Source organism: Cyprinus carpio, chromosome B7, assembly GCF_018340385.1.
Source record: "Cyprinus carpio isolate SPL01 chromosome B7, ASM1834038v1, whole genome shotgun sequence".
Classification (NCBI taxonomy): domain Eukaryota; kingdom Metazoa; phylum Chordata; class Actinopteri; order Cypriniformes; family Cyprinidae; genus Cyprinus; species Cyprinus carpio.
In genome coordinates, this window is record NC_056603.1 from 40,291,181 (window position 1) to 40,318,760 (window position 27,580).

The 27,580-nt window shown below is 42.9% G+C and overlaps 1 protein-coding gene across 11 annotated transcripts in view; it reads right to left on the reverse strand.

Moving 5' to 3' along the window:
• Positions 1–27,580, reverse strand: part of LOC109092800 (zinc finger homeobox protein 3-like) — a 334,135-nt gene that overhangs the window by 53,954 nt on the left and 252,601 nt on the right. For all 11 annotated transcript variants that reach the window (XM_042728652.1, XM_042728654.1, XM_042728651.1 and 8 more), the window contains one exon: positions 9,284–9,515. In XM_042728652.1, the coding sequence (XP_042584586.1) occupies positions 9,284–9,515 (232 nt within the window). The remainder of the gene's footprint in view (positions 1–9,283; positions 9,516–27,580) is intronic.

A 27,580-nucleotide genomic window follows, 5' to 3' on the forward strand; every position in this document is an offset into this window, starting at 1 on the left:
TGTGATCGCTGCCAAATGGCCATAAATTGACACCAAGACTTGCAAAAATGGCTTTGATACTTTTCACGAGAGCTCGGTCTTTGATGTGCCATGGCAGCTATCCTGACTTTCTTCGTACTTTATCCAGTCGCAGTCCGACAAGACACAAAGTGCTAGAATAAACACACAACATTCGCTTCGCACTGAACGTCTTTGTCTAAAGATCGTCAATCAGTGGGCTCAGACCCATCTGAACGGGCTGCAGCGAGAATGTGTCTGCTAGCAGCTAATAAAACAGAAATGACAGAGACAGAGTCCAAGCAGACAAAGAGATAGTGTGAAAGCTTGAGACGTCATAAATCTTGCCCAGTCAAACTTCAGGAATGTCCCAGTTTGTCAAAAACAAATAGCAGCTTGTCTCCGACCATTGCTGGGCAAATGAGCCCTCACATCTGGTCAAACAGACCTCGCGCTCTGTCAGGAATCTGGTCCAGTCCATTTCGGACAAACAAGGCCTTGAAGGGGCATCGTATCGCCCCAGAGGGCCTCTGCAGCAGTATGCAGACTAATCAGAAGTCTTCATCAACAACGCTAACCACATGTTACAGTGCGGCTAATCGATAAGCCCTGCAACAGCATACAGTGTGAGAATCGCTGTTTCTTGCCTGTGAAGTTTTGCCGGGCACATACAAGGAGTGAACATGATGGCATCTTCGTGTAGGAATCCTGCCTCCACTCTCCCCTCAAAGACCCCTGTCAGAATATACTAATGTCACATTGATCAGCCGTCTTGCCTTCCCTAACATCCCTCCGTCCCCACTTCTGTCGCTCATTCCTTCTCTCCTCTGGGCTGTGTGTGAATAATCAAGCGAAGGCTAAATCAATGGCTGCCGAGCTGCTCCACAGGTAAAGGTTAGCAGGGTGGAATATTGAATTATTCCTGCTTCTCTCATCAGTGCCATCTGCTTGGCTGCCTCTAATTGACAGGTCAGAGGGACAAGATGGCTCTCTTCAGTATCTATGTGTGTGTGAGAGCCCGATCTTCGGCGCTCTAGCCGCAAAACAACAGACAGCATGTCTGCGATGAAACGCATCTTCCCATCAGCGAGGGATTGTTTCATGTGCCAGTTGCCCTGTGAAGCCGCAGTCGGAGAGAGAGAGAGAGAGAGAGAGAGAGAGAGAGAGAGAGAGAGAGAGAGAGTGAGAGACGGCATTCTGCTGTCAGAGCTGTGTATGTTGAAGACATAGGCAGCTCATCCACAGCCAAAGATCATAGCTTTTGATCTTTCGCTTCTTCTCTAGAGGGGACAAATCAGCTTATTAAAAAAAGACAAAAATCTAAAACTTTCACCGTCTCTGACCGACGATGGGAAAACTCCATCTCTCAATCCCTCTGTGTTTTTTATAGCCTGTGGTCACACCAAACTGATGAAACTCTAACTGAGGGAAAAAATCACCCGTCTCACTGAAGTAGCAGCGTGGCATCAAATGCCAAATCTGAGACCAGCTAGAAACCCAAGTGCAACTGACATCCATAACTAAACGAAAAAAATCTTACCATCTGACATACAAAAGATCACTTCAGAAAACTTGGAGAAGAGCTCCACATTTATTAAGACTACATTTATCTCTACATTTATCAGATTTAAATTATAATGTTTGTGTTTGTGGACATGTATAAAACAAAACAAAACAAAACAAAATTAAATTAAATTAAATTAAATTAAATTAAATTAAATATGTGACCTCAGACCACAAAACCAGAAATTGAAATTGAGATACATCAATTATACATCATCTGAAAGCTGAATAAATAAGATTTCCATTGATGTATAATTTGTTAGGATAGTAAAATATTTGGCTGAGATCTGGAATCTGAAAAAAATATATATATTGAGAAAATCGCCTTTAAAGTTGTCCAAATGAAGTCCTTAGCAATGCATAGTACTGATCAAAAATTAAGTTTGATATATTTACGGTAGGAAATTTACTAAATATCTTCATGGAACATGGTCTTTACTTAATATCCTAATGATTTTGGCATAAAATAAAAATCGTTAATTTTGACCTTATACAATGTATTGTTGGCTATTGCAATACAAATATACCCATGCTACTTATACTAACCATACGGCTGGTTTTGTGGTCCAAGGTCACATATAATATAATATACCATTTCATTTTGGAGGATTTTGAAAGGAGATTTTGGATGCTTAAATTACAGTCCGTGGGTGATACTAACAATCTCAAAGTGGTCAACAATTTGTAATTAAAAAAGAACATTATATTCTGCTCTTTCACTTCTAAAGACCTTTTCAACTCTCTCCATGTCATCTGCTGTTCTCCTCCAGCCGCACATTTCTGCTTAGCCGCAGTCAGCTTGGACACATGACTGACAGTTCCTGTCCTCTGCGGTCTCAGTGCCCTGACTGACACAGGACGAGTGCGAGCCTTCAGCCTGCCACCCGAAACCCTCGCGCCCCGCTCACGATCCCCACCGCAGCCTCCAGGCCCTGGAATAGAACTCATTAGCACGTTTGGTAAGTACAAATGAGATGACTGCCTCCTGATGGACTGTCTATCTTTTGGATCAGCTTTCAGGGAGAGTGTCTCGTAATGACGGGTGAAGGGAATGAAAGAGGGGGAGAGAAACTAATATTATAATGCTCTCTGCGCTCACTCCGGGCAGTGCACCTCACAACGGCCTGAAATGGAGGGCCCTGAAGTGGGCTTGATGACAGAGGAGTCCTCTTTCACCCACATGCAGGATCCCACTGTGGGTGTGTGAACACCCACATGCGTGTTAATTGGGTGTCTGTGAGCATGTGAGCCTGTATACAATACACATCTGCTGCACTTGTACAATTTACACCCTCTTATCATCTCCAGATCGAAATGGAGCAAAGAAACAGGCTCCGTTTTGAACATGCACGCACTACGTACACACATAAACTCACATACATACTTCTTCGAGGGCCCTCAATTTACCCAGGGCCTTCTCACCTCCCTCTTAGGGCAGCCAGTGGTCAGAGCTATCCAGGCTCGGCCAGTAAAACGGCAGAAGAAATCGCCACGCAATCCACTTTGATTCACTGACAATCCCAGAATAGCAATACCGCTTCTTGGTCAATTTGCAGTAGCAGGATGAGCCAGGGAAGGAATTTATACAGCGGCTGTCTATAAACCAACCGGCAAAGAAAAGACTTCCTTGTGTGAGCTTGGCGCGGACATATGAGCCCTGCCCAATGTTGCGCTGAGTGGAAAATCCATAAAGCCATCACTTAGGCTTTTTAATAAAAGGGACAGTTTCATTTTAATATTTTTCAAAATGAAAGGTAATGCATTTATGAAATTCGTGGCACGCTCAGCGGACTAAAAACAATTTCCTCTGCTAGGCTGTGCCCTTCAGCTGCGGATTAGGGGACAGACGTCCGAGAGGAGCCGACCTGATGCCCTCCGGGCCCTTGGAGGGGCCCTTGCCAATCGTATCGCTTCCCCTCATCTCTAGCAGCATCCCAACAATACCAGACTTTATTAAAAGAAGCCTCAGTGATGTTTGTTGCATGAGTTGCCCTGTCTTTGCTCAGATGTACCATGGCATAGTTGGGGCATGGGGGTCGTGGTTAGCGGCTATAATATCCTGTTTCTGGGAAGGTTTACTTTGCATTTTAACAAGCATGTAAAAAGAATAGGACATTCCAGACCCGGCTGCTGTCTGCAGGGCTATACGGGGCCCCGGGTCCAGACACGAGCCATGCCCTGGATAGCCTTAGCCAGCCTTCATAGCGCCTCTTCCCCTGCGAAAAGCACATGCTTTATGTGCTTCATGCAGACATGTGGCCCCAGTCAATAAGAAACAGACACATACAAATGCACACACACACACACACACACACACACACACACACACACACACACACACACACACACACACACACACACACACACACACACACACACACACACACATCCACACCTCTTTTAGCACAGGGTGCCATTCCAGTCCAGTAAAAATAAAGGTAAGGTCTTTTTAACACCACTTGACTCTCCTCTCACTTGACATTTCCTGTCCGTCGTCCAAGGGCTTTAGTAAGTAAAGCAAAGAGCCCAGCAAACATCCAGCATTTGCTTTAATAATGCATCAATCTGTGCATGCAATGTATTTTTGCATAGCAGCTGATGCTATTCACGAGGCTACTGGCGGATTGTAGTTGGAGGAGAAAGATGCAATTCTTGCTGAGACAGGGAGAAACTGGGTACCTATTTTGTTAAAAAAATTATACTCTTCCCCATGTCCTGGCCAGGGCAGCGAAAATGCAAATCTAGTTTAGGGGCCAGTGACATACAAGTGTGTTAACAATTTAAAAAGGGGGGAAAAAATCATATATACATTTAACATATTATTTATTATATGCATATTATACAAACTTATATACATTCAATAATATATTTTCTTTTTGAAATATGAATTATTCATTCAGCAATTATTCATTTTCTTCATTCTGATATCAGGAAAGCTTCATCACCTTGACATTTTGACTTTATGCCTTCAAAAAACTCTGTATGTAAATTAATTTTAATTCAAAAATTAAAAACACACTCATCAGAGAAGAGGTGTGTTCAAGTCATTGTAAGTATGAATTTCATTCTTTATATAAAACTATAATAACAACAAAAAGTCATGTCATTAACCCTCGGATCGGTCAAAGTCTAGTTTAGATTCTCCAGTGCACTTCCCTCACCCGCTTGGGCACTGAGAGGGGAGGGCTGCAGTTGGCACGAGAAGCCAGGCAGGCCGCTGTTCCCGTGTCTACAGACAGGGATTTCCTGCTGCATGTCATAGCTCAGCGATCATGGCGCTACCATCTGCGACTGACAGCGATTTACATCAGCAGCTAATCCACAGTGCCACTGCAATGTGTACACACTCCAAAACAGCTTTCTCTCCTCTCTCCTACAAACATACAAATCTTCCTGGCTGGCTGTGAGCAATGCCACCCAAAGGCCTGTAGCGCCATCAAAAAGCCAACTAACCATCTTTCAATTCCACTTACCACTTTTCTTACTCTCTCTCTTCCCCTGTATCTGTCAGTCTGCAATGTTCAAAAAAACTTCAGTCCATTAAGTCTTCTGAAATGAGAGACCCCAATGTGTCATCCAGCTATATGCCCTGGTGAACATCACTCATAAAACCTGTCATCTGCTGCTGTAGTGTCTCTTCCCACACATCAAGCTCAGACACACACACACACACACACACACACACACACAGACACACACACACACACATCCCCGGAAAGCTGACTGTGTCCATGTAAGCATGTGTTAGTGTGTGTTGTCTTGGGGGCCTGAGCTTTATAATTTTGGGAAATCCTTCTTGCAGAAAGCTCCTTTGTGTTGTGGCTAGCGAAAGGGTTAAGAACGACAAATGGACATCCAGTGAGAGAATGGCATGCTTGAGCAGCACATTTTTAACGCGGGGGCAGGAATTAAAACAATGCCTGCCTTTTATCCACACACTGCTCTAATTGGATGGGAAACTCTGCCGCCTTGGCACTCTGTGGGCGAATCAGAGGGCAAAAAAAAAATATGTCACAGAAACCCAGACTACACCACCTGCATTCGTGCCCAGACACCACCACCACACAGATTTGCATTGTGTATGTATTAATGTCATATCTGAATATCTTGTATTGTGCTTGTTATGGGTCTAATAATGCTTAGCTGGCATGTATTCACGGGTGATTGGTTAGTTTAATCAAACCTGAACTTGGTTAGTTCTGAGAGAAAATAATATCATAACACCATATGGATCAGAACTGAAAACAACGCTAATCAATATTTCCACAATCAATTGTATTCATCATCAGCATCTGCTATGGCACACTTTCTCTGAATTAGTGGTATGGATCTTTTTTTTAAAATGATCCTCATTGATATTGTTAACAAATGACCAGAAAATGGAATGTGACAGTTCTACAGAGAGAGACGCAAAAGACCTCCCTCAGGGGTGGCTGTGCAGCTTTAATTTGGGATCTATTAAATTGCTGTATCTGTTGGTTAATGTACATTACTGGAGGCTCTTAATTCATAAACTTCCCAACTAATTGTCCGGGCAAAGAGTTTTGAGTTTTAGGTTGCAGTCGCACCTCCAAGCTCATGCGAACTATCTGCATAATAAATTCTGAACTCATTGAACTCTAGACCAATTGAAAACTAGGAGCCAGACTTACTAACAGCTTGCGCCAGAGCAAACCATCTTTTGCCATTAAAATAGAACCCTCAGGACTTAGTAAAGACACTTTAAGAATTAGCACTGAAAAGGTGTGTACACAGTTATTTTTGCGCCTGACCTTATTGAATATGCATTCGTAGGAGTTTCCTTTTCAGGCGGAAAAATTTATGGGAGGAGAGTATTAAAATGAATCACGCAACACGATTTAATAACGTTTGCGCTCGTCAAATTACTGGTATTTGTGCCATTATTTAATGCCCCAAAAAAAGCAGGTGCTAATTTGCACTGCTCTTGGTAGACTGCACTGGTAATTATGGGAATGATCTGACTATATCTGTGTTCTTTAATGTGCACATTGTTAGTAAATCACACACAGAATTTTCCCCTCCCATCGGTGCTTTTATGGAATTGTGCTCTTGACCTTTTTAGTAAATCTGGCCCTAGATGTTTTAGTCTACTTGATTTGAGGTATAATTTAGGCCCATATCACAGGATGACTTACATGCTGAAGTTTAATACTTAGGATTTAGGGATTACGCAAAACTACTCAGTCCACATTGTTGTTGCCTAGGGTCGTCGGAAACTCAGGGGCAAGAAAATTGGGGAGTAGGAAAGTCGAGCTCTGCTTGGGGAAGAAGCCCTGCACCTAACACTAACAGAGTTGCACACCGCACGGCAGCAGCCAAGGGAATTGCTGCCTAGCTGACCCAGAAATCCAGGGCCAGCTTTGTTTTAACAAGCAGGGGAGCCTTCTACCACTTTAGCAACCGAGCCTCAACCACAAGAAAGAGCCCGGTGCCTCAGAAGAACTGGGGAGAGGAAATTAAATATTACACCATCAAGGAATGGTTTCAGTTGGATAAGGGGGGCAGGACATTAAGAAGTGTAAAGGTAGTCTGGGGGAGGGTAGGTTCATAAGCGTGGTGGACGGCGGTGAGGAATTAGTATTTTGTACTCGCTGATGAAGAAGTATGTTCATTATCAGCGTAATTCGAACAAGATGCCGAAGCAGGGAGTAGGAGAAGGCGAAGAAGGCCGACATTCTTTATTACACACCTCATTTCATTTAACTGACCTTTAAATATATATACTTATTTATACATACAAGAGTTGAAAAGACTGGGACAACTTTGGCCCCACTATTTAAAGGGATGGGACTTGTTTTCAAGCTGAGCAGTGCACCACGGCTTGGCCGGCAGGAGCTTGAGTTTGATCCTGCATCTGTAGGGCAATCAATCAGCTGTTCAACGCTCGGACTGCAGCTTGCTCCGTTTGGTAAACATAGCGTCAAAGGCTATTAGGACAGCGGTTCCTCTCTAAAGACCCAGCCTCCCTAACAGAGCGCTCTTAGGCCCGATCCTGACGTCACTTAGCAGGTATCAGCTATCAAAAGACAGGGATGCTGGGACCTCTCTCTCTCTCTCTCTCTCTCTCTCTCGCTTATTCCGTCTGTGTAGGAAACAATAGCTGATAATAAGAGGCAGGCTGATTCCCTTTTGAGCTGCTGGTCGATTTACACTCACCTTGTCCTTCATCAGTATTTCCCAGTCAGCATTGGGCTAGACCTCAGCCTTAATCACCTACATATTCTCTCCAGAAGGTACAGAAATTCAATAATATCTAGTCTAGAAAAAGCTAGTAATTAAATACATCAAAAAGCTTGCATGGCCACACAATCAGCCATCATCAAAGAATGCAGCCATTTCTCACTACAAAGAACATCTCATCTGACTAATTCTGGAAGAGTTTGGAAAAGTTGTTTGTGAGTTGTCGGCTCATTTGACGTCAAGGGGGTACGACTGGATTGCTGCAACTAGAAAAAAGATGGCAGAGGGTTGCAAATGTGTGTGTGTGTGTGTGTGTGCGTGTGTCTGCCCACACATCCCTACTGCAGGAGTCATTACCTAACCTCCAACCAGCCTCACAAACAAGGGAATCCATTAACGCACATCAAAGGTTATCCAAGAAAATATATAAATAAATGCTACATCAACCAAAAAAGAGAGAGAGCACAAGGGAGAGAGAGAAAACCAGACTTGTTTGTGAACTCTTTACCTCCACCTACCCAGAAACACACTCTAAATCTCTCGCACCCCCACCCTTTTAACCTAAGTGGGCCTTCCTATTGCCTTTGCATGTTCACTTGTCCGCTGTACTATAGTCATTAACATATTTGGAGTGCAGCGAGCAGAAAGCTTAATTGTCCTTAATTGCTCGGCTAAATATGTTCTCTAATGATTCTCCTCAGATCTGTGACTGGCTTTTGCGCAATTTCCCGGCCGCTGGCTTCATTATCCCTTCCTCCTTGGAACAAAGCGTCTTTAGAGGCCAACTCCCCCCACCATCTTTTGCTCTCTCTCTCTCTCTCTCCCCCCAACGACACAACACTAAGAGCCGGTCGGGCCGCCTGGCTCACGGGAGGGAGGGGAGAAACGCACAATGGAAGTCTTTTGTCAGGGCACAAGAGTCAAAATGATTAGAAAACCAAATCCATGCTGAAACAGTGTGTTAATTGACTGCAGCTCTGTTGTCTTAATGGCAAACTAACGTATGGCCTGACTGAGGCCTTGGCCCCTGCCTTTTGTTTTTGGCGTCCCCCTCCCCTCGCTGTTTGGAGCCTAATGGCATCTATGATTGTTTGTTTAATGGCAGAACAGCACGGGGACTGTACTTGTATTAATAAACGTGCTGTGCCAGATCGCCAATGTCCTTAGGATATCCTCTCGTGTTATCAGGCATCATTGGATCACGGAGCCACAGCACTGATGTCATAGACGGGGACTGAAGATGTGCTGTGCTCTTTCACTTAGAAACATCTCACTAACTCCTGCACCCCTGATGCTGCATGACCAGGTCTGAAGAACCAGGTGATTATAAGAGTCTGCTCTATTGGTAACCAGATCTGAAACTGCACTACAATGAACATTGTAGTCTATTTACAATGCAATGTCTATCAATTATCAAGTCTGAATTATGAATGGAGTGGGAATTCTCCACTCTCAGTTTCAAAAGAGGGGAATGCCATGAAGATCAGATGAGCATATAAACTAGTTTTCTTTTACTTCTTACCCGTGTCGGCAGAAGGACATTTGCGAATGGTGAAGATGGCGCTCAATTCCTCCTCTTCCTCAGGCAAGCCCTTCTGCAGGCGCTGCAGCTTCCGCAGGCTTTCGCTGCGCTGGTGCTTCATGGAACGGACGTGTTGGATGAGGTTCAACTTGGCCTTTGTGGAGTAGTTACACAGGACACAGTGGTAGTAGCACGACTCGCCCTCCACAGCGTTCTCGTGCTGCTGCAAATGCTGTAGAGAGAGAATGAATAAGAGAGTTAGCATGAGTTTTTTTAATGAACGGGATACCTAATGGCATTTACAAATGAATAAATCAATTACCAATCAGGACTCTGTTGTCTAACACAAAGTCAACGTCATTCATCAACAGTACACTGGTCTCTGGACCTTAGTGTAAGCATGTGTCTCTGTGTGCTAACAAGACATAGAAGGGACGTTGGTGTCCCCGGGGCTGGTGGGGTAGATGAGAGGAGCATGTCAGCATCTACAGGAAGAGCTTGAGTAGGGACACACTGACGAAAGTGCATTGATCCCTTTCACTCAAGAGAAGTCTTTCGTCTCTGAAAAGGAAACTCCAAACATCTGCCTGTTTCACGCATGGGATGTTAAATATTGATCACCAGTGAGTCAAATCCTGCTTCTTTGAGAGCGAGGCAAAGTGAGAGAGACAGGGCGGCAGTGGCGAGCTCTGACCGTATCCAGAAGAGGGTATAGTGATCCTTGGGGGGACCAGAGATATGTGCTACGATCCACAAATTCAAAACAAGCCAACCACTCCACACACCCAACGGTAACACAACAATCCCGAGCTGAGTCTCTGTTCACTGAGCACACCACACATTTACAATATGGGCATTGCAGGTCTATAGATCTGACTGCTAGTCCCTAGATATCATCTGTGCATGTATAATCAAAGCACTTACTAATACATCTTGACTAACCTTGATTCATGTCTTCTTTCAAGTCATGATTGTATTATAAGTTTTACGAAAACAACTTTTGTGAATACTGCCGGTGTTAATCGATGGCAATTTCTCCGTTATTCATTCTTCATGGCCATCATCTCTTTGGTGAATTATGTTTGTGTATGTAGGGTGACAGATTTATAGCACAACAATACGCACACCTACTGTCCACGCTCAGTGTAAAACAAGGGAAACAAATAACCTTTCTGTGTTCAAGAACGGTATGGTGCATCTTTGAAACTATATAACAAAGGTGCATGAAGGTCATTGGTAACTTTAATACTCAAAACACATTAGATGGTTGGAGCCATGGCCAGCAGCTAGCATTTGAGCTGTCGTGCTTGAAGGGGCAATGTGAGTAAAATAAATAAATAAATAAACAAATGTTTTGTAACATTTCCAATCGCTTCTACACATCATTTCCTGTACTGTACGACCATATATAAAAAGACCAACTATGATAATGTGATTAAATAGCTGCATCTTTCCTAGGACTTTTTACTTGTTGTTTACCTTTCTTTTGATACGTGAGTCACAAAAAAGCAACTAAATTGCACCAATGAAGGAGATGATGCAAATCTGAAAAAAATATCTCTGCTTTTTTGCCTGGCGAAACATGTATTTTCTCTCTTCTGGAGAAGCTCTTAATCTCCTGCACAGACCACCCCCAAACCCTGACAAAGGTCGGGGAAAACAAATTGATTCATTAAGACACGGCTGAGTTGACTTTGCCCTGCAGCAAAGAGATGAGATGTGTTTCCATCGGCTTCGGATGCACAAAGCCAGAGTAACATTAGATTTTTAACCCAATTAAGGCCACATCAGGTGTTGACAACAGTGAGAGAGGAAAAAAATATTATGTTCCCTGAAATGTTCTCCCTCTCTGGTAATATTTAATTTTCGGGTAACACTGCTATAAGGGATTTTTTTTTTATTATTTAATTTTTTTTTTCAAGGCAATTGTGGTGCTGGTATCATATGTCACCCTGGTATACCTAAGATGTGCATTAGGGCCACTGACTTCCAGGAATGGGTTTTTGCTTTTTGTGTGTGCCCCTCAGCTCCATGTAATGGAGTTATTAGGTGATCGTAAAAGGCTCTGTCCTTCTCCTCACGCTCTCTCTTGCTCTCCTTCTCTCCCCTTCCTGTTTGAAGTAGGGATATGATGTCATTGAGTAGGTGCTGCTGGATGTTTTGGGCTCTGCTTGAGCTGCGCTTCTCCACCTCACCCTCCCTAACACATATACAGTGTATCAGAGCTCAGGTACACTGATCTGTCACAGATTTGCTTGCATAAAACACCAAATCAATCCGTTGCGTGCTTTGAAATGGCACAGTTTCTTCTTTCTTCACAAGAGAGGAGGAGAATATATGAACTGAAAAGTATGTCTATACTTCAGCCGTCTTTGTGGAAATAAGTGCAGCGAAAAGAAGACACCTGAACTAAACTTCAAAGATCTTTAAAAAAAAAAAAACTGCGGGGAGTTTTACAGCGCCCATAAAAAGGGCAGGATTTACACGGGTGAACCTTAGCTGGCTCAGCCCAGAGAACAGCAATATATCACTTTTTTACCCAAAACTGAAGCCAGTCTACTACACAACTGATGCATACGCTACACCGTTACAATTACTATATTTACTCCAAAGCACCATGGTGCTTCAAAGAATAACATGGTTTTACCAACATGACATTGCAATGATACTTTATGTAAGGGATATTGGAAGGTTCAAGGCACTCCATAAGAGATAATATTCATAATTTCCATGTAGCAGAGATACATCTATTGCTCTCCAGGTCTGACACCAGAGGGACAAACAGACCCATCCAAGAACCTACACCTCTTTCTTACAAACACACAGATATTTACACATGATTCCATCTCAAACATCCACACGAGGGACCCCTGAGATGCTCTCTATACCTAATCTCCCACCCAGCACACACACACACACCCCTGGGTCTGAACGTGAAACACAATAACGCATGAGAGAGTGTTTGTGTGCGGCGTGTCTGTTTCCTATGATCCTGAGATGAAGCTCCATGCTGATAAATCACCTCCAACTGAAGTGGAGGAATTCAGAGGCTTAATGAAAAAGTCATGTTCACTGAGCAGGGAGGGGCTGGTCAGGGTGCTGTTGAGAAGTCTCCCCTCCGCAGGGGCCCCAGAACAGCCGCATACATGCCCCTGGAGCCAGAGAAGGCCACAGAGCCAGCATGGCTTACATTACTACTCAAAATTCATTTAATTGGCTGGAAGTTAATGGCAGACTTACAGGAGGGCACATGAGCTGTGGGGAAGTGCAGTGGAGCGAAACCTGAGTGGGCTGGAGGGAGTAAATGTGTGTGTGTGTGTGTGAGAGAGAGAGACAGACAGAGAGTGCACGTGTGTGCAGCAAGTGCGGCCCATCTTTACCGGACAGGAGTTCTGATTACTCTCTCTCACACACATATGCACATAACGACCCAAGTGGAGGATGAATCAGTCCCCTGTACTTGTGTAGGTGAGGAAAAGCAAGGGCGACCCACCTAATCCACCCCGTCGCAACTCAACACTGCGTCTCTGCCTGCTTCGCACCCATCACAGAGAGCTATCACTTTCAACACCTACCTGCTCCTGTGCATGGATCTACTAAAGCATCCACTTACGTGGGCTGAAAAAAACACACACCTTTCACACCCATCGCCGCTTTAACTGCCAGAGAGCTGAATACAGGGCAGGCACTCAGCATACCTCCACAAATGCGCAGGCCCACAGTGGAATTGTGGTAAAGCGACTCTAAGTTCCACAACATACTCTACACAAGTACATGGACACAAATGCAAGCTATTCATACGCAGGTCCGTGTTGGATTCTCAATGTTACTGCAAGAGCTGCGATACAAGGTATTAGTGCAAACTGTCTTCTACAGTAAGTGTTAATTTTTACACACAGATTTGTTTTATGATGGAAAAAAAATTCAATTTAGTCAATATTTCATCATGTCACATTTATTAATTTTAGCCAGACCTACTATCTAACGAAAATGACGTCCAATTTTAGTCAACAGAAATGAAATTTTATCAATGCTCTTTTAAAAATAAAATGATTTATTAATAATCACAATACACTAAAGGAAAAATACTCTGTTATCACTAATTACAGCGAACATTTTCATCAGTCAGTTCAGAATAGTCAGTTCTTTTTCATGTCTTTTTATTTTTAATTTTTAATTGATTTAATTTATTTTAGGTTATATAGACTTTTGAAGGTAACTCTATTGTTCGTTCGAGTACTGTGGTTTTTTACGCATTATGTATGTGCAACTGGACCTCACACATACATTGGCCAAGCATTCAGTTCACGTATGCATTTGTGTAGAGTATTGTTTTTCTGGCCTAAAGCCATACACAAATGTGCATGTGGTGTGTGTTCAGCCACACACACATACAAGACCCCCTTTTGATCCAACCCCTATTTCTACTATTAAATTTGGCAGTGCTCTTAATACAAAATTAATGCATTAAAACAGATGACTATCCAGTGGCTAAATAGCTATCAATTTCTCCCAGAGCTGACGAATCCCCACTGTGAGTGAGCCAGAGAGTGTCTGAATGTGTATTGCTTTGTAATTATCCCAATGATTTTCGGCACTTAGTGGCGAGGCCTGGTGATTTCCACTCATACTCACTCACACACATACATACATCTGCTTTTCATGGTGTATCATGGTGGGGACTTTCCATTCACTTCTCCTGTTTTAATACTGAGCTAATTTATTTTTTAGACCTACCTCAACCCTCAACACAAACCATTTTGCATGTTTATTAAGCCATTTTCCTGATAGGGAAATGGGGTGGGGGTCCCCACAATATAGGTGATTTTAGGATTTACTATCCTTATGGAAATACTTAGTCCCCATATAGGAAAAACCTGACACAAATGCATACTGTCTGATTCTGATACCAGAGACAGGAAAATTACAGAAACTGGACTAAACCACAATCTAAGCCAAAATGCTTAACAAACCACTGGCTACGCACTTTATGCCAAGTTATATATCCATCGATATCATGATGCTATGGGGTCACACCAGCACCTCAAGGGCAGCAAACTAAACTGGATTCAGCTGTATGTCATCCTGATGGATACAGTCAAATGCATTGACACCTTTGTAACCGGCTTAATGATGTCACTGGTTAAATAATAGCCAATGAGATCACTGCTCTGCACCCTGAGAAGAGACAAAGGGATTTGCCTAATGGGCAGAAAAACCCAAGCAGAGATGAGACGGGAAGCTGCACCCTTTCTCATATCTCACCCTCTGTGTATGTATGTGTGTGTGTTTGAGTGGGTTTACTTAGCTCTACAAAACTGAACTGATCTGTCCCAAAAAAGTTGGCAAAATCCAATATATATATATTATATTTCAAGAAAGTTAGTAGCAAAAATCAGGTAGCGTTTTAACGGTACACTGCAGCAGTGAATGTGTTTGTCCTTTGATTTACCTTCTTCACTTCTCTAAATCTCTTTTTTTAATCTTGTTTCTCACTTTGCAACCGTAGTGGAAGGAGTAGCAGAACCGCGACCACAGAAGCTGTGCTAGATGCCAAGTTCAGCGGCTGGTTCAAATTAGCCACTGCGAGCGGTGACATGCCCAGACGCTGTGCTGTGGCTGGAGAGACGGCATGTACCCACCCCTTAACTGCATACCTACCACTTCCTGCGCCTCTCTCACTCTCTGCTATGTTTTCAGGATCACTTTGCTGTGTACTCCTGGAATAGCCATTCTCCCACTTCCCAGAGGAACGTTTTATTGCTCAAATGTTGCTCTTTCATAGCTCAGGAGTTAATGGAGTTCAGTGTAATGTTTTATTTAAGAATCAACTTTGTTTCTGATGTTTCTCCTAAAAAGGAGAAATAGACAGACACAAATGAGGGAACTGTTGACAATGTGAAAGTATAGGTCTATAATGAAATAAAATGAATTAATGTAGATAGCAAATTTCAGATAATTTGGAAGAATTTGATTAGAAACTGAGATCTTTGATGGTTTTAATTGGGATCGCATTGAAATCTCTGGCTCTTAAATGAAAGACTTTGCTATCTTGGCCAATCTGAGCACAATTTGTGACATTGTTCTCACACTGATTGAGGAGAGAAGTCAATCTCCATTTAATCTCTGTCTAGGAGATACAAATGAGACATTAAAGTGATCTTGTTTGTGATTTATCTTTCCTAAACTTTACAAAGTTATTACAAGTCATGTTCCAGATGTGATATAGTGATTGAAACAAGTTCGGTAAAAATGGCTGTGCTGAATCTGTGAATTAGTTCTCTGTCATAGATTAGACCGGTTTGGATGGATTACTGTACATGTGCATTGAGAAAGAACAAGGGTGAAAAACAGAGAAATGGGGGCCTTAAAAACAATCCTCTCCAGCAGCTTATACCACCCCAGTGCACTTTAACAGTAAATAAAGCAATAATTATTGAATTCCTTTGGAATAAATAAGCAGCTAGAAAGTAAACAATAGGAACATAATTGTAGAAAGAAGGCAATCAATGCCTGCAGTCATTTAGCTTGTGTTGATTATGCGTACGCTCGTTTGTGTATGTTTCTTTGTGTCTTTGAGTAAAAAGCAATAGTGGTTAGAGGGAGGGCGTAGTGACAAGCAGTTAAATAATACCCTCTCGCATACACCAGCGCGAAACAAGCATAGGGTAATCCTTCCTCCAGTAATGCCCCTGCATTTCCAAACAATGGTTCTCAATCAGCTGATCAATGTGTCCACATAATTCATTGGGTGAATCAGTCTGGGTGAGGAAGGAAGAGCGAGCAAGGGAACTCTATAGAAGGGATTGTGGCGGTGGAGATATCAATACCCAGATCGGTGATAATACGGCAGTGGCAATGCCCTCCAAGGCCTTCATGAATAAGAGCAAGAATATACGCATAATGGAGTATTTTAAGTCAAAACCAACGCATTTTACTTCTACAATGAGCTGAGCCACATTTTACAGTAAGTGACTCAGAGATCAAGCAGGAAATTAAGTTTAATCCAGGTTTGGGTAAAAGAAAAAGAGTTGCAAAACTATATTAATCGCTAGACGTCGCCTTCCACCATGAAGAGCTAATTAACAGCTTAGCCTCCCGTTGTTTTTATGAATGTAGTGCAAAGCCGCATCCAGCCCCGTAGTACAATAACTCTGCCTGCAGGAGGCGACAGCTGTGTGGAGCTCTAGGGGCAACACGCACAGCTGTTCCAACTGTCCCTAGACATCTGCGGCTGCCTGGTGCCATCTGGAAATTTCGGAGGGCAGTTTAGGACCTGTGCGGATCCTCCTACCCCCGCAACCTCCAGCACGCTTCCCATAACTAACCCTGCATTTTGGTAAGAGATGGTATTTCTAATTATTAGGACGGGACAGTGAAAGAATTCTGTGCATGTCTCGGGGCATGCAGACAGGAGACAGACACGATCAATCGAGAGACATTCAGAGGTACTTAGAGCGTTCAATGATGTCTTATTTGTTATATTAGCTGAAAACACATGACTTGTTCTGGTGATCTAGCAAGAATAGAATTTGTGAGAAAAAAAAAAAAAACAGCCTACCTGCAAAAGAAATCACTGTGTCTCTTTCACAAAGACAAATACAAAAACACTGCTGGAGATACAGAATGAGTCATCTTGTATTTCTGAGTATAGTAAGTGTAACTTAACATTGTAGCCACTGTTATAAAAACCTTTTGGACTGAAAATGAGTGGTGGCACAAGTTTTTTTTAGAAGCAGCTGGTTGAATAATGGGCGTACAAGTCAAAAAGGAACTGTTTATGTATAGGGGTAGGTATAACACAAAATTAGTCAAAACAAACATTAAACTCTTCATCTGCATACTTCTGGAGCACATATCTAATGCTTCACAGAAGACAGGGCAAAACTAAAGTATAGAAGGATCCTGAATGATGATCATCATCATCATCCGAGTTAATTATAGTCAAGCCCTTACCAATAAACCACAAGTTATCAAATACCCAACCCAAGTGAACAATCCCTTATACTAAAAAAGCCATAGACGTGATGAAAAGGACACTCCACAGTATTAACTCCTCAGGTTTGTATTTTCTAGCTTTCACCTCCAGCGTTCCTTGTTAGTCTGCTTGAATATTTCATCACCACATAATTGGTTGATGCTTCAGGCTACGTTATGAGGCGGTAAGGATGCTCCCATCTTCCTTGTTCTCTTTTCTAAAATTCACAAAGGCCAGTCTGGAGTCGGCAGCGTGGTGTGTTTGAACTGGTCTCTGATGAGGAAATGTTTTAGTTGCCAGGCTCTGCCCCCCTCTCATCTGCCCGGCTTCACCTTCACCCATAGGACTGGCGTAATGAGAGGGCCTGATCGTGGCCCTGTGCCAGAGTAAATATTTAAGCTCAGCTTAAAGGGCCTGGCTTTTATTAGCTGTGTTGGGGCTACAATGGCGCAACAGGCCCTAAGAGTTCTCACCTTCTTTACATGCAAATGAATGAGTGGGGGCGGGCTGGGGGTGGTTACTTTTGGAAGCTTATTTGCATAGCACATACGCATTCTGAGTGTCTGAGGGCAATGTAGTGGTAACACAAACTTTGAGCACCTATCCATTTCTAGTGGCTCTCTCATTCTGTTTCTAAAGATACACTTTGTTTGCCTTTACTCAATTGCTTTGACTTCTACTAACTGCATAAAGAGCATTAAACTCCCAGTAGCCTAGAATAGGGAGCTGTTTTGTTCTTGTCACATTATCGGAGCAAATTAACTTGTTAATTAGTGTCATTAACCTAAACATACAATGCCTGAATATTGTGAGAAACAAAACATATGGTGTGCAATCTGCTGTTCATAAAGCACAGTTCTAGCTTAGACTGCACTGAATAAATACTACATTAATACTTAATATTCTATATTATTATTTTTATTATTAGTGTTTCAGTTTAAGTCCTGTTTTAAATATACTACATGCTATGCAGGTTTACACAAGTATACGATAAATAATAATAATAATAAAAAAAAAAAATTAAAATATTACTCCCCTGAAGCAGTGCATGTTTTGCCCTTCAGCAAGACATGAATTTGAAACAAGCACTTTTTAAACTCTGGCCTCTAGCCTATGCCGAGAGGAGCCTGAGCGCTTGTGTTGAAAAGTGGAGCTCTTTGGGAGAGACTCACCTGTCCATTCCATAACATCGCTCTTCTTCTTTAAGCAGAATACACATGGGTGCTGAAAACATAGAGAGCTTTATGTGACCCATCATCAGCGCCGACTCATTAGTTTGCAAAGGAAAGAAGAAATACAACTTCACTTTCCATAAAAAAGAAACAAAGTGCTCATTGATCAGAGTGATCAATAGTGGATCGATAACCTAAGCCCTCATCATTCCAAGTCCAGCATAATTACAGCTGAGATATAGTCGTTATCACTAAAATCAAAAAAGGTCTGATTGGAGGCAGTTCTGTTGCTTTAGTGTTGCTGTACAGATACTGTACAGGGCCCTCTGAAGGACCTCTGCATGTGAGTCCCAAAATAACTTGCTCACGCCATCAGTCCCCGTGTCATTGTAGAGGTTGCACTGATGGCTGCCCATTTGGAAGCATTTAATTTTGAGCGCAGCTACTGTGTCAGCACAGCAAAGCTTTGTATCGCTCTTAATGTAAATTGAACGTTAGTTATAGGATCGCACTAAGCCACCAACGTGACTCCTTTAATGTATTAAATGTTGTGGAAGAGTGCCCTCCTTATGAGATTTGCAGCCAGTTTAGGTATAGCAAAAGAGCAGAGGTCCTTAAAATATGGCACAATGGCATTAGCTGGTTTAAATTTGGACTTGATTTTGAGTGAGGGTGCAAACAGCATCGCAGGTGCATGATGACAGTGTGTTAACAGGTAGAGACTGCTAGAAAGTGCATAACTAGGCCTGAGCACGGCGCTAACAGAGAGGCCCTCACTCCTCCTCCGGCTCGAGTTTCTGTGTCACTTCACTTTGCACTGCATGTGCGACGAGCGGCTGGAGGCATAAGTGCACTTGGCAATGGTGCTACGAGAGAAGTGTATACAGTTTCTAAACCGCTAGCGTCTCTCGCTCTCGCCTTCATTCTCCCTCCCCTGCATTCTCCACCAAAGCGCCAGGAGCGCCATGCTTGTAAAAGTAACCACAGCTCTTTAAGAGGCTCATGTATTTACAAACGGAGGTATGTCGAAATCAAAGGCATTACCACATGACATAACACATCAAGCAGCCAGCGGATAGAGAATTTATAGGGCGGATTCGAACATGGGTGGTGCACCCAGGAACTATGCCATTGTTTGATCATGCACAGCCACAAGCAAGTACAGCTCACTCACCTATGACAGGTTCCGAGTTCACTGGTTCATTGGTGCCAACCCCCACCTTTTGCTGCCTTGCTCTCAGTCAGGTGGTTACAGGTGCAGAGCGCTATTGTTTTCTACTTCCTGCTGTTCCACAACTTGCTGATTTCTCCTTGCATATTTCTTTTTGAAAGTAAGGCTCTGTCTGCTTATGTAAGTCTAGTGCATGAGCTGTTCTCACTCCTCATCCTGCACCTCGTGTGAAGTACAGCAGTTAAATCTGTTGTGCTCCGTTCTGGATGGATCTAAAGAATCATTCTCTCTCTCTCTCTTTCTCCCTCCCCCTCTTTCCCTCTGTTGCTGATCTGCCTAATCTCACCTCAGTTTTTATTTCGCCCGCCTTCATCTGCAGAGGACTAAAAATACATGATAAATGGTACATGATATTTTAAAGTCTCTTATCTGTTCTTACAAGGGAATAATAGGGTAGTTAATCCTGAAGATCTCCCTCAAATTGATTAATCAGCACACATGGACAATCAAATAAATGATTAATATTCCCCAGACCTGCAGTCGGACAGTTACCCTACAAAGCATCAGTAATAATTCAGTAACCCTTCCCAGACCAAAGCCGCGTCTGCCTGCTCAGCGGCAGCTCTCTGATGCGGTGGGAGATCTTTGAAGTTGGTGCATAACAAACTCTCAGTGCTCTACGCGTGGCTCTACCTGTAGATTAGAGCACAACCGCTGGCCAGGCCAGAAAAACACTGCAGTTTGGTGCTGATGGAGCTGAATGCAGCTAAAAATGTAGCTGCACATCCTCTGCGTGCACTATGATGCCCGACAGATGTTCAGCAATTTCTATTAGGCTTTTTCCAACAGCAGGTTTTTAGAAACCAGTTTGCCGAGACTGAGGCTAATTTGTCAAAATTATGTTGCGGTGAAAGCAAATGGTGAACAATACTGTTACAGTACACGAGACAGTCCCTCAACCCTGGAGAGAAGCAACATTAAAATCACTTAATATAACCTGAAAGTTACAGAAGGGGGGCTCGTGTAGTCCATATATGTCCAGCTTGCTGTCTGCGTGTCACCCTGGTTTTATATTCGAATCGGACAGATGTCTTCAGACAGCCTGTTTAGCATCGGCTCTCCCTGCGCTCGTACCCGGGGCACATTCTGTCCTGGTGATGGATTCCCTGTTTATTCAGCTATTTTTAGGACAAAAGGAGGAGATCTCCATGGAGAATGGTTCTCTTTCTCTACCATTACTGAGATCGCTAACCCTCCCACAGGGGTCAACTAACATCCCTCCTCCCCAAGCCGACAGCATCTGCCAGCTTGCGCACTTATTAATGTGTGAGCGGTCGGGACTGGACACCCCTCATCCGCCACGACTTCGGTGCGCTTACATACGTCTGTACAAACATATGTTTATGTGTCACAGCTTTTCCATGTGGTCCAGCATTAGCAGTCCCACGCTAGAAGTGACCCTTAATCGCCTACCCCCACCTTGGCCTTTGTGTAGGTCGCCTGGCTGGCTGGCTGGCTGGCTGGCTAGAGAAGCACGAGCAGCTGTCTGCAGTCCTCTTCTCGGACACGCTGTCTCTGGTGTCTGCACTCCTGCATCCGGACGGGGCTATACATAACATCACACCGCATACTTCGAAACCTGACCACCACCTGCATTCTGCCACTCAACCTGGGCTGATCGACAGGGCTATGCAGTTTCATTAGCACAAAGACACGGTATTAAACTAATCCATGTGTCTCTCGCGCTGTGGCCGGATCCCCATACAGCCTCAGCAGGGGCACCATTAGCCTTTCAGCGAGAGCGAGCCGATCTGAATCCCTGCCAATACGTCTGTTGATGTATGGCCTTGAGCTCTAATAAGTATAAGCGTGGTGTGCGGGGCGGCGTTGCGAGAAGCCAGGCTTTTCTATAACCGATACAGTTAACTTTGATCTTGTCTTAGCATGGCCTGTTTATAAATCAGCCATGCAAATATTTATGAGCTGGACGGGAGAAAATGGCTGGTCTGGTTTATATCCCTGGCCTTCTATTCTTCCTTGCCGCCCCATCCCAATCCCCCACTCCTCTTCCCCCCGGCTCATGGGTCGACGAGGACGCCACAGCGGTGGGGTGAGAGAGCACAGGCCCCAGGCCACATCTATCATGACTACGCTGTCTGGCTTTATTGGCTGGTCATGGAGAGCAGGTCAAAGGCACTCCAGGGGAGGGCAGAGGAAATCTTGATATCCAGGAGATAGAGAAGAGCATATCTGAAAAGCTCATACAAAATGTTGACAGGTGGGTAAGTTTTTTGCAGTCCTGTACAGCTCAGTGTGGGTTTGGTCTAGGAAGGGTGAGGTCTGAATCTCCTACAGTAAAGCTCGATAAATAACACGAGATGGTGCTCGATAACTATTGCCTTTTTGCTTGCTCCCAGCACACCTATCTGTTTCAGCCTGCAGTGCACACAATGGGATGGCCCGCTCTGGCAGATGCACAGGCTTTAATTGCTCCCCCCAGTCCTGACCTCTGCTCCTGATCACCCTCTGATATACAGCATCTCTATTAAGCTGGGAAGTAGGTAAATATTCTCCTAAAGACCCTATGTCCTAACGGCACTAGTGAAAATGGAGGAAAAAAAATCAATCGCCTTTTTTCTTTTGTCCTTTACAAACTCTATTAGTTTTCCTATTTTATCTGATGTCGGGATCCAAAAACGCAGAGGCTGGTGCTGATGAGGAGAGGGTACAGCTGCAGTCTGCACAATCTTGGTTTGATGCAAAGCTGTATACATCACATGTCTGGTTCTTTGAGAAATGTGTGGCTTTGTTGTATTGTAATTAAAATGGTTTTGGATGGAGTAGCGACATTTGTGGAGAACTAAAATCATGCTTTTAAAAAATGGATAAAGACAGGCTAGCTTTTTTAAGAAATAGGCAACAGTCAAATTATTGGGCTCTGACCAATTTTGAGTTATGTCTTGTTAAGCTTGATGACAACATGCAATGTGCACACAAATACCCAACTCTGCATGTGTGCTGGAGTGTTTGAGAGTGCAAGTGAGTAAAAGGGGGGCAGTGGTGATGGTAGTGGTGGACTGGCTTGTCGATCGATGCTGTGATTGGCAGTTAATGGCTTTTCCTGTTCTGCCTTCGTAACCTCGCTCTGATGGCTGTTGCTTCTGATCAGAGATGGCAGATTGCATTTGATTTTTGTATATAAAGCCCTGACTTTTTGGAGATGGCTTCATCATGTTAAATATTTTAAAAGTTAAGTTTAATACTGGAAATTCCTTTCTACCCCTAGGCACAGAGGTGGAGCTTTAGCATCTGAACAAACCTCTAGACTTCTCAATAAATAGGAATGCAATGAGAGCACTGATTTAAAATTTTCACAATTTAAAACAACCTGCTTTAAGTTTCATTATACAAGTGAAAACAATACTAAGTACAGGACATCATCTACTCACCCAGTAATTCAAAGGGCCTGTCTGTCACATTATTTAAGTGAAAACCATTAGAATGGATAGAAATGTAATGATACAATTTTTTTGTGCTTTTGTGGCCAGATGAATAATATCTAATGAGATTTTAAATAAGTTGGCTTACACCATACCCCATACTTTATTCACCTGATTTCCCATAAACTGCAGCTGTTATTACAGTATTGAAAGATTCCTGAAGCCATAGAACAAAATGAAGGAACCGATCAGAGAGAAGGAAGATTGGAATTACAGAGAACAAGCTATATTTCTGATTGAAAGAACACAGAAGTGGGTCTAGCTATTAAAGTATGCACTGGGATGTGTGTAACAAGATCCATATTAAAAAGTGTTGGGGGTAACCTAAGAGCTAGGGATCTCATAACTCTAAATGTGACGCTCTAACAGAGGGCAATTTAAAAAAAGCTAGAAATCTGCTCAGACTAAACACAGAACAAAAATGTAGTTCTGTGAGCGTGTGTATGCTTGTACATGTGTGTGTGTGTGTATGTGTACAGGAACCCACTGGGACAAGCTAGTGCTGAATTAATACACACATGCCGCTCCCTTTGCAACATCAACAAATATTTAATAAAGCCTGCTTCATATAACTCATTAATATGGCACTCCCTCTCTTCTCTCAGTGCTTAATTTAATATAACAATAATTTGAATAATCATTTGCATACCAAGATCTTGTAATCTTCTCTAGTGGCAAAAATACAACGTCTCCCTGAGACCTCGTTTATTCAGTAGCAAAGACAGGCTTTCTGGATCAAATTAGCAGAACGAGACCATTCCAACCTAACGAGTATAAATTAAGGAAATTCCTTTGCAGTGACAGAGATAACCCATTCAAACGAACGATCAAGTCTAATTTTAGGCCTGGTGTTGATTGAATATGGCGATGCTGTGGGGATGAAGAAAGAGAGAGTTTGGTTGATTCTGTGGGGAGTGGGTGGAGGAATGTGGCGGCTGTGTTGAAGACTTCCTCCGCTGTCTCTGTGTTCCATCTCTGTGACCACAACGCCAAGATCTCCACTTCATAAATCAGCAGTGCTGTTTGAAAAATACTTCATGATACACAAATGTGTGAAACCACTTAACAACAGAACAAAAGTGTTTCCCCTACTTTCAGCAGCTGCAGCTAGTAAAATAAGGCACCTCTGAGAGGCCGACCTCAGAATTCACCTCATCAGTGGGAGGGGTTTCATAAAGAGAAAGCCTCAAAGAGAATTCTGGGATACATTTCTGTAAATGTTTGTGTCTTAAACACTAGGTGTCCTGTAAGGGCAACCAGAGTTTGAAAGCAGAGAATGCAAGGCTTGTAAACTTGCAGTGAAAGTTTGACCTTGAAAAATTTAGTGCTACTCCTTCACCGCTCTCTTTCCGACCCTCTCATTCTCTGCTCTGTCTCCCAACTTACATCTTTTTTATTAGTACAAAGAAAGAAAGAAAGCATTTGGGGATAACGTACTGAACTAATTGAGTCACTTCCTGATGACTTCACATCCCTGGTTTTTAATACAACAAACCATCATCTCCATATATTACAGTAGAGCATTTATCCCTCATTTCCCACTTTTTTATTTCCTTTCTCTTGGTTTTCCCCCTTTTTACATGCATAAAAGCACATGATGAGAAAACAAGGTGTGAAATGATTTTTTCCAGAGGGGCCTCAATAAAAACCATATGACACCTCAGGCTGCACTGCTTAATTACAAAGGGATGAAAATCTGTAGTCTGCATCTGGTGAGAATATTGTCCCCATAACACTGACAGATTTACAGCTCCCAGTCCTAACCTTGGACTCGAGTGCATGGCAATTAGGCCATGCATAAGACGTCTCAATGGATGTCCATCTCAGTGGGGGGAAGTCAGGCTTTAATTTTTTTTTTTTAACCCCAGGCTGTACTTTTAGCTCAGCTCAAAGCCTGGTATCAAGTAAGGTCTAAAAGTTGTCCCTGTTGAAGATTCTTAAATAGCTAAAACCAGCAAGATTCTCTTGGTCAACCAATTCCACAACTGGTTGAACAGCACAGCTGCCACCTGGATCAAAACCACGTTGACTGACCAACTTCAGCTGCTGGTTAACAGCATGGCTACCAATTTGACCATTTTCTACAGATCATAAACCAGTCTGGACCAGCTTGTAATTTCAACAGGGTCTAAATACATATCCCAGCATTCAGTCTTTCCACAACGGAAGCTCTAGTCCAGCACTTAACTAGCTTACTGTGGAGTGTACCTTGATCACACACAAGTAAACACTCCTGGGTGTCCAGCACAAGGAAGATGTGGATTACCCAATTTCAGCACAACTTCGTTGTGAATATTAAGAAGAGAGATATTGTCTGTGATGAGGGGTGAGTGAAAAACAGTGAGGTCCAAAGCCTCATTTCATGGGTGGATTTATTTGTCCCAAGACTCTCTTCAGCAGCCCAAAGCTAAACACAGTGTGTTTTCCAGTGCTCTGCCTTCCACTAAGCGCCGAGAGCAGCCTTGTGGCCTGGGCCACTCACAGGCCATTAATCTGGTTGCTAAGTCACTGATGTATTGATGCTGGTGAACCAGTAAGCCTGCCTGTTGCTCTCTTTACCACCCACTGTCTTTCTCCCAAACACTCTCTCTTGCTTCTTTAGGCTCAACCAGTGTCTGCCTCAAAGAAAATGTACCTGCCCTGATACCGTGGTCACGTTCTGTGAGAAGGCTCGGTCTTACCCATCCAGGGGCTACGCCATGATTTAAGGCTTTGTTTGAATTAATTTGACTCACATTTGACTAACAAACACATGTAAATGTACAAAAAAACATACATCAAGCTGATCAAATTAGGCTATTTAGGAGTATTTTTGAAGACTGAGCAAACACAGTCTTCTAACTTTGCCAGATAGAAGTTGGAGGGGGAGGAAAGAGTTGAGGAGCTTCTGATTAGAGGGGTGTGGGCTGAGATTTCAATGTAAAGTATACAACTATAGCATATTTTACAAGACTGAGGCTGGCACTACTAAGATAAAACATTGATTAAGGCATGTTATAAAAAGGTAAAGTTGCTAAAAATGTGGGCTGGTAATGTAAAAGTCAAGAGGTTCAAACCAGGTGTGTAATCCATAAATGCAAGAAAAGCTGAGACCTATCAACATTGTGCCCTTGAGCAAGCCACTTAACTCCAGGGGGATTGTGCCTGTAGTAAGTGAACTTTTAAATCGCTTCAAAGCATCTACTAAATGTCAAAAAACTACATAAAAAAGGAGTCAGGTCAGTCCTGCACCTTTATTGCACGGCAGTGTAATTGCACTCCAGATAACTCATCAATTAAAATAGATTAGCTAGTCAGTGTGATGAGGCCTACCTTTGAAAAACTTTTGTTTTTTTGTTATATCTTTAAAACTTCCACTCTTTACCCTTTATAAGGTGTTTTATAAGACAAAGATATTCAGCGTACTAAAAAGAGAATTACAGAAGGAAAGGTTGCAAACATCAAGAGAAAACAAGGGGGAAGAAAGAAGATTTGGCTGGAGAGATGTTTAGCTTTCCAGGCTGGATGGATTAAAGCTATTTAACCTTAAGAAGAGAGCAGCAGAGAGGGACCACCCACCAGCTTGTGACCCATGCTGGTTTGTTTTGTGCATGATGGGTATTTGCTTTGTTTATTAATTTTAAAGAGACAAAGATTGGAGAAAGACGTGTGCGAGGAATGAGTGAGACACATGCAGGCTGTAGAAACACAGATGGAGTGAGTCCTAAATATAAGGTGAAGGTAGGAACATGGCTTTAAATCACACTGGGAATTTCAAAGACTTTCAAAGAAATATGCTAGGATGGTGTAAGTGATTTTAGTGTTCAAGGTGTTTTGAGTGTTTTTTTAAGGCTCAACTCAAAATTGTCCACTCCCGAATTCTGATATTCTGGTCCCCTAGATATGATTTAAGTATCACGTTCAATGTATTTTATTATATTACCAGGCAAACACTTTGTCTGACTGATTAGAAAAGTAACGGAATACCTCTACTCAACAAGCCACACAATTTGTGGTATCAGTTATGTCCATAGCCGAGACGTTGCAGGAGTAGTTACGTTCCAAAGTTTCAAATACTTAGGGTTTGTCTATATTTCTGCCTGTGTCTACACATACCTTACAAACTACCACCCTCTTACGCTTTCCTACAGTGGTGTAACATACTCTCTGATCCCTGTGTACACCCCAGTCCCTCATCAGTCTCCAATCCCCTGTTTGTGCTGATCAGGCAGCAGATAATAGGATCAACAGCTTCCTTCAGCAGTGGCAGGAGCATTGCTTAGTTGCTCTTGTCTGGCTGCCCAAAAAGAAAGAGAGGGGGGAGAAATCAAAACAAACAGCTATTACAACACAATAATATCTGCTCCTCAGCCTCTGCACAAAGAGATACGCTCTCTTGCAGTCTGTTTCCATATCCCTCTCCCTCTCTCCCAACTTATAGGACAACATATGAAAGCTGTGCATGGCCTACCATGTGTATCTGGTTGGCTGCTGGTC